This window comes from Hyla sarda, chromosome 9, assembly GCF_029499605.1.
Source record: "Hyla sarda isolate aHylSar1 chromosome 9, aHylSar1.hap1, whole genome shotgun sequence".
Classification (NCBI taxonomy): domain Eukaryota; kingdom Metazoa; phylum Chordata; class Amphibia; order Anura; family Hylidae; genus Hyla; species Hyla sarda.
Window position 1 is genome coordinate 125,186,935 of NC_079197.1, and position 14,203 is coordinate 125,201,137.

Here is a 14,203-nt window from a genome sequence, read left to right on the forward strand (position 1 = left end):
TAAAACCGGCCCTGATAAGATGCCTGATCGCGGGAGTCCCACCGATGGGGACCCCCATGATTTTGCACGCGGCACCCCGTTTGTAATCAGTCTGATTACCCCGTTTGTAAATAGACTGATTACCGGCGACTACAGGGCAGGTGGCGTGTGACGTCACGCCCCCGCCCCATGTCACGCTCCGCCCCTCAATGCAAGCCTACGAGAGGGGGCGTGACAGCTATCATGCTCCCTCCCGTAGGCTTGCATTGAGGGGCGGAGCATGACATCACACGGGGGTGTGACGTCACACGCCGCCCACCCTGTAGTCGCCGGTAATCAGTCCCGGAGTGGACACGCTCCGGGGACTGATTACAAACGGGGTGCCGCGTGCAAGATCACGGGGGTCGCCAGCAGCGGAACTCCCGCGATCAGGCATCTTATCCCCTATCCTCTAAGCACCGGAGAACCCCTTTAATTATAACGAACACCAGTATTGATGTGAAGGAAATAAAATCCACTACATATGTATCCAGTTATCAGCAGATCTACCTCCAGTTCTTATGATGTGGTCAGATAGAGTTTGTTTTTAGGCATTTTTCAATAAACAAGAGCAAGCATCATCCTTTGTGCTGTATTTCCTATTTCTATTTCTTTATTACTTACTTATTACATTCTCAGCTGGATCTCCACAGAGGTCTGAGCACTATAAAGGGGTACTCCAGTGGGAAAAAAAGGTTTTCAAATCAACTGGTGCCAGAAAGTTAAACGGATTTGTAAATGACTTCTTATATATGTATATACTGATTTTAATTCATATGAATAATAATTAAGACATTCTGCACCCACATATGTTCATATTTTATTCCAGATGCCTATCCATATGTCACTGGAATACCATGTGCAATTATAGCATATTTTTGTGAATCAGTTTTATTAACAGTTTATTGGCAGAAAGATTTTTTTAACATATCCTGTTGTAATAGATGGGCGGACTTTCATCATAGAAGACACAGGAAGTATAGTTTTTTTTTCTTGGGCCCGAGAGCGGATTATATTTCTGTGCGAGATATACTGTGAATGAAGATCATTTTGGAAATACACCCGGGATACAACATAACAACTTCCAAATTAATGCGAGAAATCTCAGCAGAGAATGTACAAAGCTTCTAATTAGTCTTAGGAAGAGTGGCACAAATTGTTGGCCTTTTAATAATGCATTAGGCTGCCGCAAGTTAGGAATGACTGGTTCCAGCCGAATAGACGTGGCAGAAATGAACAATACTTTCTATTTTTTTTAAATAGAAGATTTAAAACATTACTGTAGGGCTGCCATCTTGCAGCAATTAGCATTTAGGCATATAGTTTACAGCAGTGGTCTCAAATGTGGCCCTTTTCGATGTTACAAAACTTCAACTCCCAGCATGCCCGGACAGCCAATGGCTGTCCGGGTATGCTGGGAGTTGAGGTTTTGCAACATCGGAAGGGCCACAGTTTGAGACCACTGCTTTATAGCAAGCCCCATGGGCACAGGAACTATAGACTAGACTGGATGGGACCCTATTGACTTATATGGGAGACCTTTCTAGGCATAATCTGTGACATGTGCAGAGGTCATTGTGCAGTCAGAAGCTGAAGTGATCTGTAACTATTGCCTATTGTACATGCTCTGATCTTGTGTTATCTTTATAGTGGTTTCACACATCACGGTAATAAAGTCTGTGGTTTTAAGGAGGACAATGCTGGAAAGGGATCTGCACAGAACAGGAAGTATCAGCAGGCATAACGGAAACTGAAAGATTTCAGGATTATTTTATAAAATACACAATAACTAGATAGAAGAGGCTCACCAGGTCCTGTGTAGTAAAATAACTGAGCTTGCCAAACAGACACCTATACCCTAACTGTCTAAAATAAGACCAATCTGCAAAGTACTGTATTGGCGCTCAAAGTTTGAGACCACTGCTTAACAGCAAGCCCCATGGGCACAGGAACTATAGACTAGAATGGATGGGACCCAATTGAATTAAATGGGAGACATTTCTAGGCATAATCTGGGACATGTGCAGAGGTCATTGTGCAGTCAGGAGATGAGGTGATCTGTAACTATTGCCAATTGTGTATGGTCTGATCTTGTGTTATCTATATAGTGGTTTCACACATCACTGTAATAAAGACTGTCACCAACTCCTGTGCACTAAGATAACTGAGCTTGCCAAACAGACACCTATACCCTAAATGTCTAAAATAAGACCAATCTGCAAATTTCTGTATTGGCCCTCAAAGTTACATTGAATCAATAGTTCAATTTAGCACTGAAACCATAAGATTTATTAGTAAAATATTTTTATTATAATATAATAAAAACAATTCTCAGTAAGCCTTAGGGCCCTTGTGAATCACTGTAGATACATTTAGTGCATAAAATTGGAATAAAAATAATACCACTTCACAATAGAAATTACCGTATTTTTCGCCCTATAGGACGCACCTGCGTATCAGACGCACCCTATTTTTAGGTGCAAAATCTAAAAAATTAAAGATTTTGAACCCAATAGTGGTCTTCAACCTGTGGACCTCCAGATGTTGCAAAACTGCAACTCCCAGCATGCTGGGAGTTGTAGTTTTGCGACATCTGGAGGTCCACAGATTGAAGACCACTGCATAGGAGGTAATACTCACGTGTCCCCGCCGCTCCGGACCCGTCACCGCTGCCCTGGATGTCGCTCCATCGCTGTCGCCGCGTCCCCGTCGCTCCGGAACGTCTCTGCTGCCGGCCGGGTATCCTCGCTCTCCGTCGCCGTCATCACGTTGTTACGCACGCCGACGCATGTACGCGACGACGTGATGACGAGGAAGGAGAGCGCCGGCCATACAGGGGATCCCTGAACGGAGAAGACACCGAGGAGGCAGGTAAGGTCCCTCCCGGTGTCCTGTAAGCACGAATCCGGCTATTCAGTCTGGCTGTCCGAGACCGCCGCGGTGAAATCGCGGCAGTCCCGAACAGCCCGACTGAACAGCCGGGTTAGTGTCACTTTTCCTTCAGACGCGGCGGTCAGCTTTGATCGCCGCGTCTGAAGGGTTAATACAGGGCATCACCGCGATCGGTGATGTCCTGTATTATCCGCGGATCCCGGCCATTGATGGCCGCAGGGACCGCCGCGATAGGGGTGTATTCGCCGTATAAGACGCACCGACTTTTCCCCCCCAGTTTTGGGGAAGAAAAAGTGCGTCTTATACGGCGAAAAATACGGTAGTTCACATTGGCTGCCTAACTAGAGTGTACAACATAACAAAACATATTCCGATAGAGTCTGTGTACTTGGTTTTCAACAGCCCAGTTCATATATAAATTATTTGCATGCATTGTCCATATAGTTTATCCTTGCTATAGATTCATAGGGATGTGTTGTTTATTTGGCTTTAGTTAATGTATACCATTCCAGAAAATATGTTTCAGAAGTAAAACATTAATTATTTCTGGAACAGTATATATTAACTAAAGCTGAATATACAACACGTCCCTATGAATCTTTAGCAAGGATAAACTATATGGACAATACATGCAAATAATTCATAAATAAACTTGGATGTTGAAAACCATTTATAAGAACTCTATCGGTATATGTTTTATGTTGTACAGTCTATTTAGGCAGCCGATGTGAACTATGTCCTATTTTGAAGGGGTCTTATGTTTTTTCATTATGATTATTATCATTATTATTATTATTATTCCTATTTTATGCACTACATTCATTTACAGTGATTCAAAAGGGCCATGTGGCTTACTGGAAAGTGTTTCTATCATATTATTTTATGACATCTATTTTTTATTAATAAATCTTATGGTTTTAATGTTAAATTGGACTATTGAGCGCCAATACAGTAATTTGCTCATTTATTTTATAAGATAGATAGTAAAATGGAAAATTAGGGAAAATATCACTCAACAAATTTTTTTAAAATCATCTTTAACATAAATACGTGACTTAAACAAAAGGTCATTTTTTAATGATACATTCGATTTAACAATGAACAGTCCATTGATGATGTAAAAATGCATAGTTTTTTCTTTTTCTTTTTTTTGTGCTTTCCTTAGTGTTTTTACAGTTTTTTAAAGAGGCATCAGGTTCTCTGTGAGCCAGGCCACCCTTGCTTTTTACGCCAAATATGTAGTCATGAGATGCAGGACTATTTTTTCTCTTGCCATTTGAAGGCTATTTGTTTTAGAAGCTTTCTTTGAGCTTGTGGTGCTGTGTTGAAGGCCGAGCCTATCCTGTGTTCTGTTTCTTTGGCCAATAAGGTGCCCACACCTTGCTAGCTAAGTGCCTATTTAGGTGCCCACACCTTGCTTGCCTATCCCTTGCTTGCTGTCCGGGGAGTTGTTGTTTTACAACAGCTGGAGGCACCCTGTTTGGGGAGCACTGCTGTAATGTAATGTGCTGATATTTTCTGAACAGAAAGTGTGGAATGTATACGTCACTGGTAGGAACTGTCAATTACAGTTGGCACCTATCATCAGTGAGAGACTATAATCCTGTAGATTACTATAACCATGTAGATGCCGCAGCCCTTTCTACCACAGCATCTTAGCCTTCATGTCTTAGGCCTGTGTGAGAGTCATGTAGCACACAAAGGCTACATATGGGATATTTCTAAATTCCTCAGAATTCGGGGAATAAATCTTGAGTTGCATTTCTCTGTCAACACCTACTGTGTTACAGAAAAAAATGGATGAAAATAAAATAATACATTTTTAAAACTCCGCCTCCACTTTGCTTTCATTTCGGTGAAACGCCTAAAGGGTTAATAAACTTCTTTAATGTCATTCTGACTACTTTGGGCGCAGTTTTTAAAATGGGGTGATTTATGGGGATATCTAACATACAGGCCCCTCAATTCTACTTCAGAACTGAACTGGTCCCTGAAAATTCCGATTTTGAAATTTTCTTGAAAATCTGGAAAATTGATGCTAAATTTATAAACCCTCTAACATTCTAAAAAAGTAAAAGAATGTTTATCAAATAATGGGAACATAAACTAGACATATTGTAGATGTGAATGAATTATTAAAGGGGTTATCCAGGAAAAAAACGGATTAAAGTTAAACAGATTTGTAAATTACTTCTATTAAAAAAATCTTAATCCTTTCAGTACTTAAGAGCTTCTGAAGTTAAGGTTGTTCTTTTCTGTCTAAGTGCTCTCTGATGACACCTGTCTCGGGAACCACACAGTTTAGAAGAGGTTTGCTATGGGGATTTGCTTCTAAACTGGGTGTTTCCCGAGACAGGTGTCATCAGAGAGCATTTAGACAGAAAAGAACAACCTTAACTTCAGAAGCTCATAAGTACTAAAAGGATTAAGATTTTTTAATAGAAGTAATTTACAAATCTGTTTAATTTTCTAGAGCCAGTTGATATGTAAAAAAAATGTTTTTTCCTGGATAACCCCTTTAATTTGGTGCGGCATGACTATTTGTCGTACGAGCAGAAAATGTAAAATCAAGAAAAATGCACATTTTTTTTCCGCAACATTTTTTTCACAAGAAACGCTAAAGTGTTCCAAAGTTATTACCTAACCGCTAAAGCGTTCCAGAGTTATCAGTAAATTTGCCGTGGTAATTAAGGTCAAAACAGGCTAAGGAGTAAAGAAGTTAAAGGGGTTATCCAGGAAAAAACTTTTTTATACATCAACTGGCTCCAGAAAGTTAAACAGATTTGTAAATTACTTCTATTAAAAAATCTTAATCCTTTCAGTACTTATGAGCTTCAGAAATTTAGGTTGTTCTTTTCTGTCTAAGTAATCTCTGATGACACCTGTCTCGGGAAACGCCCAGTTTAGAAGCGGTTTGCTATGGGAATTTGCTTCTAAACTTGGCGTTTCCCAGGACACGTGTCATCAGAGAGCACTTAGACAGAAAAGAACAACCTTAACTTCAGAAGCTCATAAGTACTAAAAGGATTAAGATTTTTTAATAGAAGTAATTTACAAATCTGTTTAACTTTCTGGAACCAGTTGATATATATATATAAAAAAAAGTTTTTTCCTGGAATATCCCTTTAAGCATCATGATGCCCCCTGCATGGTAAACAGCATAATAAAAATATCTAATGCCAGAACTACTGTTCTTTGGTCACCTCAATTCTTAATAAAAAAAAAAAAAAAGAATAATAAGTGGCATACACCCCACAATGTTACATATGAGAACAATAGCTCACCTGGCAAAAAACTAACCCTCATACAGGTCCATTTGCAGAAAAATAAATTGTGGGCTCGGACTATGATGCTATAAATGGGATGGGTCTGGAAAGGTTAGTATGCTCTACTACAGGCATAGGCAATCATGGCACTGCAGGTGTTTTGGACTACATTTCCCATGATGCTTTGGCAGCATTTGGGCTGTAAGAACATCATAGATGTAGTGCAAAACATCTGCAGTGCTGAAGGTTGTCTATGCCTGCTCTAGTAGTTTGTTATTTTACAGATGTAGCATGCTGTAGTGAGGCTGTTAATTAAATAGGAATACCCCTGCCATTTTTGCTGCATATATTTGCTGCATATTTTCTGCTGCATATTTTTCTACTTATTGGGTAGCAAAATCAGCGGCAGAAAATACACAGCAAAATACGGCATGTGTGACCTAAGGGTGTATTAACACATATAGTATCCTGTGCACATTTAATGCGCAGGATTTAAAGCTGCAGATTTGAAGCTGTGTTTAGTCATTTAGATTACACTGAACTCTGCAGCATAAAATCTGCAGCTTCAAATCTGTAGCATAAAATATGTGCAGGATACTGTAGGTGTGAATAGACCTTTAGGGTCACATCTGCATTTTGCCCTCTATTTTTATGAAACCATTCATCTATATGAATGGATTCTCTCTTCCGTTTCCATCCGTTTCCATAGACTTTAATGTTTCACTTTTCCTTGTCTCTTTAAAAATGTTCATTTCTCTGATGTCCAAACAGAATAGAAAAACCTAAATCAGGCAGAGAAGCCAATGCAGGTGTGAATCCAGCTTTAAGGTAATTTTTTTGTTAAAAACGGACACTTGAAAAAATAAAAAAATAAAAATAAAAACTGTTGAGCAACCTTTTAAAAATAACACTTCTATTGTAAGATTAGAGATATTTTTTAAGGTGATAAAAGACCTGTTTAATCTGGTCATGGTAACCCACCTGTTTCCGGGCGTGCGTGTGCTCTTCAGCTGGCATGTTAAAGGTGCTCTTGTAGAGTGTTTTCGCAATAAGAAAATAATATGCGGAGATTATTGCCAGCGGCACAATGTAAAACACTAGGAAACACATGAGAGAATGAGCCTCCTGTAAGATTTTTTCCGAGACTGGATAAGGGGCACAGGCTTTAAAGGACATATTTTTGTCAGGGGTGCTGAATTCATAGAGATCTGAAAACACCGCTTCTGGAGCTGCAAGCAACATGGCAACTATCCAGACACAAACTGCTTTTCCACAGGTCTTTAAAACGGCATCAGAGGTTTGTAGCTCCAAAGGCTTCACAATGGCTCTATATCTGCACAATAAACCAAGATAAGGGACAAATTATTGCTTTTCCACCCAGCAAGTATCTGTGACAATATGAGTTTTAATTTAAAAAATTTGAGGAAGACCATGGACGGTCGGACCCACCCACAATCTGACACTTATCCCCTATCCTATGTATAGAGGATAAGTGATGTATTTCGGAATACCCATTTAACATTAATGTGCTTAAAGGGGTTATCCAGCCGTTTAAAAAATATATAACATGGTGCTGGGGCGGGGGAATAGGAAAAAAAAAACATACTTACCCAGCCCTGGTCCCCTGCTGTTCATAGCCTTATTCAGCTCCATCCATTCCCTGATCTTTTTCTGTTTCAAGATGAGTGCTGGGAGCAAGACCTGCCAGTTTAGCCAATCACTGGCCCCAGCGGTCATTTGTCTGGGCCAGCACTCATTTTGTAAGCAGGAAGGAGAAGATCAGGGGATCAGACAGAGGGAGCTGTGGGAGACCAGCTGGAAAGTATTTATTTCTTTCTCATCCACCTCAGACACCCCCAACCCCCCCTTTCACCCTCTACCCCAGCACCAGTACTGATAAGAGATATCCATATGTCAGGATCTCCAGTACAATGGGCATGCACAACACTATTGAAATCAATGGCAGGGTTAGATTAGTGCTGAATTCGGAAATTCTTAGTTCCATATATTTTAAGTGGTGTTAAGAAGTGTTAGGAAGCATTAGCCAGCAAATCTGGTTTCCCCCATTAGCAGAGGATATTTGTAGTTGTGATTTTTAACTCCATGTCGTATTATCACAAACATAATTCTGTAAAATATTTGCATTGCATATAGGTTTTATTGAGTTAATATGTGGACATTTAAAGAGGTTGTCTTATGAAGATACCCCATTCTATATAACCTGTTAGGCCATGAGGACATCATGAGTGGTGGTGGTGGGGGGGGGGGGGGGGGGTTAGGGTTGTCTCCCAGTGGAACCTGGCCTGCCTATCTATTACATTCATTTAAATGGTCATCATATCATACTACGTTTCACCTTCAGTAGACTTCTCCTTTATCTTCCTCTGCATCTTTTGATGAAGAACATCATGGTTAATAATAAAAAGTATTGTTTTACTGAACGCTTGAAAAAGATATCAAGTCAAAAAATCAACAGTATAAAGACACAGAATATGAGAAAATAAGAAGCTTTTCTTACCTGTCAGCACTGAGCACAGTCAAGGTAAATACGGACACTCCTACAGAAGTGAGCTGAATGAAGGATATAACCTTGCAGCCGATTCTCCCGAATAGCCATGTGTCCACCATATAGCGAGAGGCGTCCACTGGGACACACGTCAGGAGAAGAAGCAAATCTCCAAAAGCAAGACTAGTGATGAAAATGTTGGGTACCGTCTGCATCGACTTAATCTTGAAAAATACTTTAATAAGTATTGTGTTCCCTAGGAGACCAATGGAAATGATAAGAGCATATGTTATGGAAATCGTGGCAAGAACTTCCAAACCAAGGGACACATCATCGTCACTATGTTCTCCGTAGAAAGTGTCACTTCCATTCCGGGATCTCAGCATGGCCATGTTGTTTGTGGCAGTCGGCAATGTCTGGTTAAGTGGTGGAAAATTTCCAGGCATGTTTTCCTCAGAGTATATTAAATGTTTCTTTCAAATTTCCTCCTGTGCGATGTAGAAATGACGAGCTGCATGACTGGTGACACTATGGCTGACTTGCTATGTACATTCTCCCACTGATTCAAGAATTATCTTCTTACACCCATCAGTCTTAGGCTGGTTACAATAGCTCTGAGCAGTGTGGGAGGTGCTGGAAATGAATACTGAATTTCCATACAGGAATCCTGCAAAGTAGGTTCTGCTCATGATGTTTCTGTTATACACAGATCTGCTGTTGACGGTGTCAGATAATAAATACATTCATACTGATACTCTTCTATACGCTATACAGTGAAATGTAAATTGGAGCTCCTAGCTTTAAACTACCATATTAAACAAGTAATGTGCTGTCATTTTTATGCATTATTAATAGGGTTCTGTGCGCTTGATTTAAACATAGGCTTTCAAGCTGCATGAAGTATGAAGGTTAATGAAGAGATAAAAGTATGAAAGGGATGACACTAGTATACGGGCTCAAAACATAAGTTGTGTCATTTATTATTCTCTTGAGAAATGTCTCTGCCTCTTGCTCATCTACACAGCTAAAAGGGCTCATCAATTGCATTGGGATCGCATATGTTTTCAGTTCCCAGTTATGTGTTAAAGTCGCATTCAATTTAGGTGTGATTGTAAATCATAGAGGCCCGCTATTTATTCAACTTGTGTTTGTTCTACTGTACATTCAAAGGGGCTATCCAGTTTGTAAAACACATTTTCATACACTCTGTTAGGGAATTCTGTGTTCATAATGGGGGTCCTCTGTTCAGGATCCTCATTTCTTGGCTAGAGTTAATGCATTACTATGCATTAAGTCATTTAATACAACACTTCACATGCTGCTTAGACGGGTCAAAAATATGTCTCTAAAACCCGCTGCAATTGCGAGTTACAGCCTAAAGTAGTGCATGGTAGTGTGCACCTTAATCCCTGGCTGTCAATCAAATCCAACCTTTTCACTGCTCAAGTCTATGCAGAGAAAAGGTTGGATTTGACAGGGAGTGGACCGTGCTGCCGCGCACTTCACCGGCTTATAACTCACAATAGCAGCATATCTCAAAAGTGAGACCTGCTCTATCTTAACTTTTGACTTGTCTAAGAAACATGTCAAAAGTTGTTTTAAATGATACTAACGCTTCAGTCGGTAACAAAGAGCATATTTTTCTCTAGAGAACCTGTCCTGTTCTACATTACACAGACAACTTGATTTAAATAGGATCTGTGTAATGCTTATTTTCCTTGTGGTGGTGCTACATGTGGTAAAAATCTTGCAGTCCTGTTACTCCATAGATGACAGCTGATCTCTGGGGGTTCCAGCATGGAGGCATTGTTTTATTCAGTTCATTGTCAAGTAATCGTTCTTGCAGGTAGGAATTATACAAAGTAAATAACCCCTTTAAATATTACTGTATATAAAGACTATGTCTGAGTGCACTGTTTTATGGGTTTGTACTTGCTTTTAGTTTAATATTGGCCTGGATAAGGGACTTTCATTTCAGTAAAAATGTCCCATAACTTATATTACATATAAAGCTTTCACAGCATACATATGACTTAAAGGGGAACTCTGTTGAAAACCCTTTTTTTTTTTTTTGCTGTTGTTGCTGCTGGGCGGCAAGAAGTTGTTGCATCATGGCAGATAATTGATTCAGTTGTTGCGCCTGACGTACTTACTGCTGCGACTGTTGAGCCATGATGGTGGAAAGGTCCGAGACATCAGGCAGAGGCACCCCAGCAAGATTCATGGCCGGATCTTACTGTAACACTCACGGTAGTACTGGATCCGCTGTACCTGTGTGGAAGATGAAGTGGGCTGTACCAGGGAGCGGAGTCTAAAGTGCCGCTGGTTTTCACCATAGCCCGCTACAAAAAGGGATGGACTTGCTGTGGCAGGCGGCACCCAGGTCGCTACCCCTGGTACGACTCGTCCACACATGTTTCTGAGATGTAACGTAGCACAGAAGGGATATGGCAGCTCGATTTCAGGACAGAATGTCAGGGCAGGCGTCACGGGTGCTTGGTCAGAAACGTAGCAGGGTCACGGAGGAGAAAGTCAGAACACGGCAGAGCAAACACAATAATGCTTTCTCTAAGGCACTAGGCAAACAAAGATCCAGCAAGGAGTGGTGGGAGGTGCAGATACTTATAATAGAGGTACAAGTGCAACTGATAATTAAGGGCGCACTGTCCCTTTAAATCGCATAGCGCCGGCGTGAGTGAGCCCTAAGGGACGGGGATGCGCGCGCTGGCGATGCGCATGCAGAGATGAGTCGGAGACAGCGTGGGGTAAGGAGATGCCCGGGACTCGCATGCGGGCACGTCCCGCACAACGAGTCTTGGAGCCGCCGATGACAGGAGGAGGGGAGTGCTCACGGTCAGAATGAGTGACCAGAGCGCTGCCCGTAACATGAATCCTATCAATAGTCCCTGGCCCTATCTTATATGAAGGATAGCCTTATGCCTATCCCATGCATGTATAAACTCCTTCACTGTATTTGCAGTGACCACTTCTGCAGGAAGGCTATTCCATGCCTCCACTACTCTCTCAGTAAAGTTGATATTACTGCAGAAACCTTTGCCCTTTTGGAGATTTGGTGATTATAGGGTGTAACATAAAATGTGTTCTAACGTTAAAACGATGTTTGTTGATATAATGTAATTTTTGGGTTGTTCTACCCACGTATTACAGATTTTATTCACATTCAATCAGATAAATCACATATTACTATTAACAAGATAAATGATACTTGATATAAAATGTTTCACCAGTAGTTAGGGAGGAGGTTTCCTGGTTATGGTGTATTTCATTGCAACAGAAACACCTGGTTTTCCGTGCCTAAATCTGCCTTTTCATACTGAGGCCGGTCGTTGTATTTTATGTTGTATTTCCTTCTTTAGAGATGATGCCCTTCGAAAAGAAAGCAACAGGTTCCATGGTAGCACTTTTTTAAAGAAGTTACATTTTTGTCAAATGTACTAGTTTTTGGAGAGAATTTTATTACGATTTCTCTGGACACACTGTAGTAGATGGTTATAAAATTTAGATCCCACTTCTCCTGAGCTTGAATAGCAGACTGTTGTTTCTTCTGACTTGGGGAGTAAACAGTAAGATTAGCTCTTTCAATTTATTATATGAATGGCTGATAAGGTGTCTAGGGTATTTCTTAAATATAAATTTATTTTTTTTAAAGCCCAGCTTGTTTAACCACTTAAGGAACGAGGGCAGACCTTTACATCCTGAGTCCACTCCTGTTCTATAATGCGGGGCCACGGTGGGTCGGGACCCTTGGCTAATGATGGCCGCGTCTAAACTGAAACTAAACTAATGCCGGTTAGCTCAGGGGGCTGTTCGGGACCGGAGCGGTGAAATTGCAGTGTCCTGAACAGCTGTAGGACACGAAGAGGGTCCCCTTACCTGCCTGCTGGTGTCCGATCGCCGAATGACTGCTCAGTGCCTGAGATCCAGGCATAAGCAGTCAAGCGGCAAAATCATTGATCAATGATTTCCTATGGGAAACCATTTATCAATGTAAAAGATCAGTGTGTGCAGTGTTATATGCCCCTATGGGAGCTATAACACTGCAAAAAAAAAAAAGTGAAAGGAAAAAAAAAGTGAATAATGATCATTTAACCCCTTCCCTAATAAAAGCTTGAATCACCCCCCTTTTCCCATTTAAAAAAAAAACTATGTAAATAAAAATAAACATATGTGGTATCGCCGCGTGCGGAAATGTCAGAATTAGGAAAAATATATTGTTAATTAAACCGCACGGCCAATGGCGTACGCGGAAAAAAAAATAAAGTCGAAAATAGCATATTTTTGGTCAATTTTTATATCATGAAAAAATGTCCGATCAATACAAACATTCTACCACTAAAAACTTCAGATCATGGCGCAAAAAATTATTCCGTTATAAGGGTCAGAAGATGACAATTTTTTGCAGAAGTACGACAAAATCAAATCTACATAAGTAGGGTATCATTTTAATCGTATGGACCTACAGAATAAAGAGAAAGTGTAATTTTTACCAAAAAATGTAGTGTGTAGAAACGGAAGCCCCCAAAACTTACAAAATGGCGTTTTTTTCTTCAATTTTGTCGCACAATGTTTTTTTCCATTTCGCCGTAGATTTTGGGGTAAATTGACTGATGTTATTACAAAGAAGAATTGGTGGCACAAAAAATAAGCCATCATATGGATTTTTAGGTGCAAAATTGAAAGAATTATGATTTTTAAAGGTAAGGAGGAAAAAAACGAAAGTGCAAAAACGGAAAAAACATGGGTCCTTAAGGGGTTAATGAAATCACTGGTGTTAGTAAAATAATGTCTTACCTATTTGTACTGTAAGTAAGGAACAGTCTTAAGCCACTTCTTATAGTGGACACTAGAGAAATCAATATACGGTAACTATTGGTATTGACGCTTTAAAAAAAAATTTGACTAAATAAATTTCTCCATCATGTGAGATGAGTTCTTGTCAGCCGTATTGAACCTACCTGACTTTTCCATATCTTGTAAACATCACGGCTGCAGTTCTGCCTGTTACATTACCCAATGGCCATGATTTACTAAGAGTGGAGTGTTTATTCTGGAGTGATTTCAATATCTCTCCTCTTTTTTTTCAGGCTTATTTACTATTCTGTTGCACATGTCGGTTATTTTTCTGTCGTACGTTTTTTTCTGTCGCACAAACTCCGATCTAAAGAAATTAGTTGTGTCAAAATGGTTTAGACTAGTTTGTTTAAAAAAAAGTATTCATGTGTTATAATTTTTCAAACATTACAACAATTGTCCTTGTTTATCAGCTTGGGTGTTAAATTGATTTAAACCTAATATTGCAAATGTGTTAAAAAGAAAAAAATATATATAAACATTAACTATCACAAAAGCATTCAATATTTTATTCATAAAAGTGTTTAACTGTACGAAATGTTTTCAGGTTATAAAACAAGTTACTGTCACAAAAAATACAATGGCAAACGGTCCCTTGTTAGAAATCACTCCATTTTTGGAATTTCACTCGGCCTCTTGGCTGTCGGTT

At 40.0% G+C, this 14,203-nt stretch overlaps 1 protein-coding gene across 1 annotated transcript in view; it reads right to left on the reverse strand.

The window, feature by feature from the left end:
• BRS3 (bombesin receptor subtype 3) overlaps positions 1-9,369 on the reverse strand; it is a 15,148-nt gene extending 5,779 nt beyond the window's left edge. Inside the window, exons 1-2 of the mRNA XM_056539906.1 lie at positions 8,695-9,369; positions 7,158-7,509 (exon numbers count right to left, since the gene is read on the reverse strand). Coding sequence (XP_056395881.1) covers positions 7,158-7,509; positions 8,695-9,128 — 786 coding nt within the window. The 5' untranslated portion in view covers positions 9,129-9,369. The remainder of the gene's footprint in view (positions 1-7,157; positions 7,510-8,694) is intronic.
• Between the last annotated feature and the right edge of the window lie 4,834 nt (positions 9,370-14,203).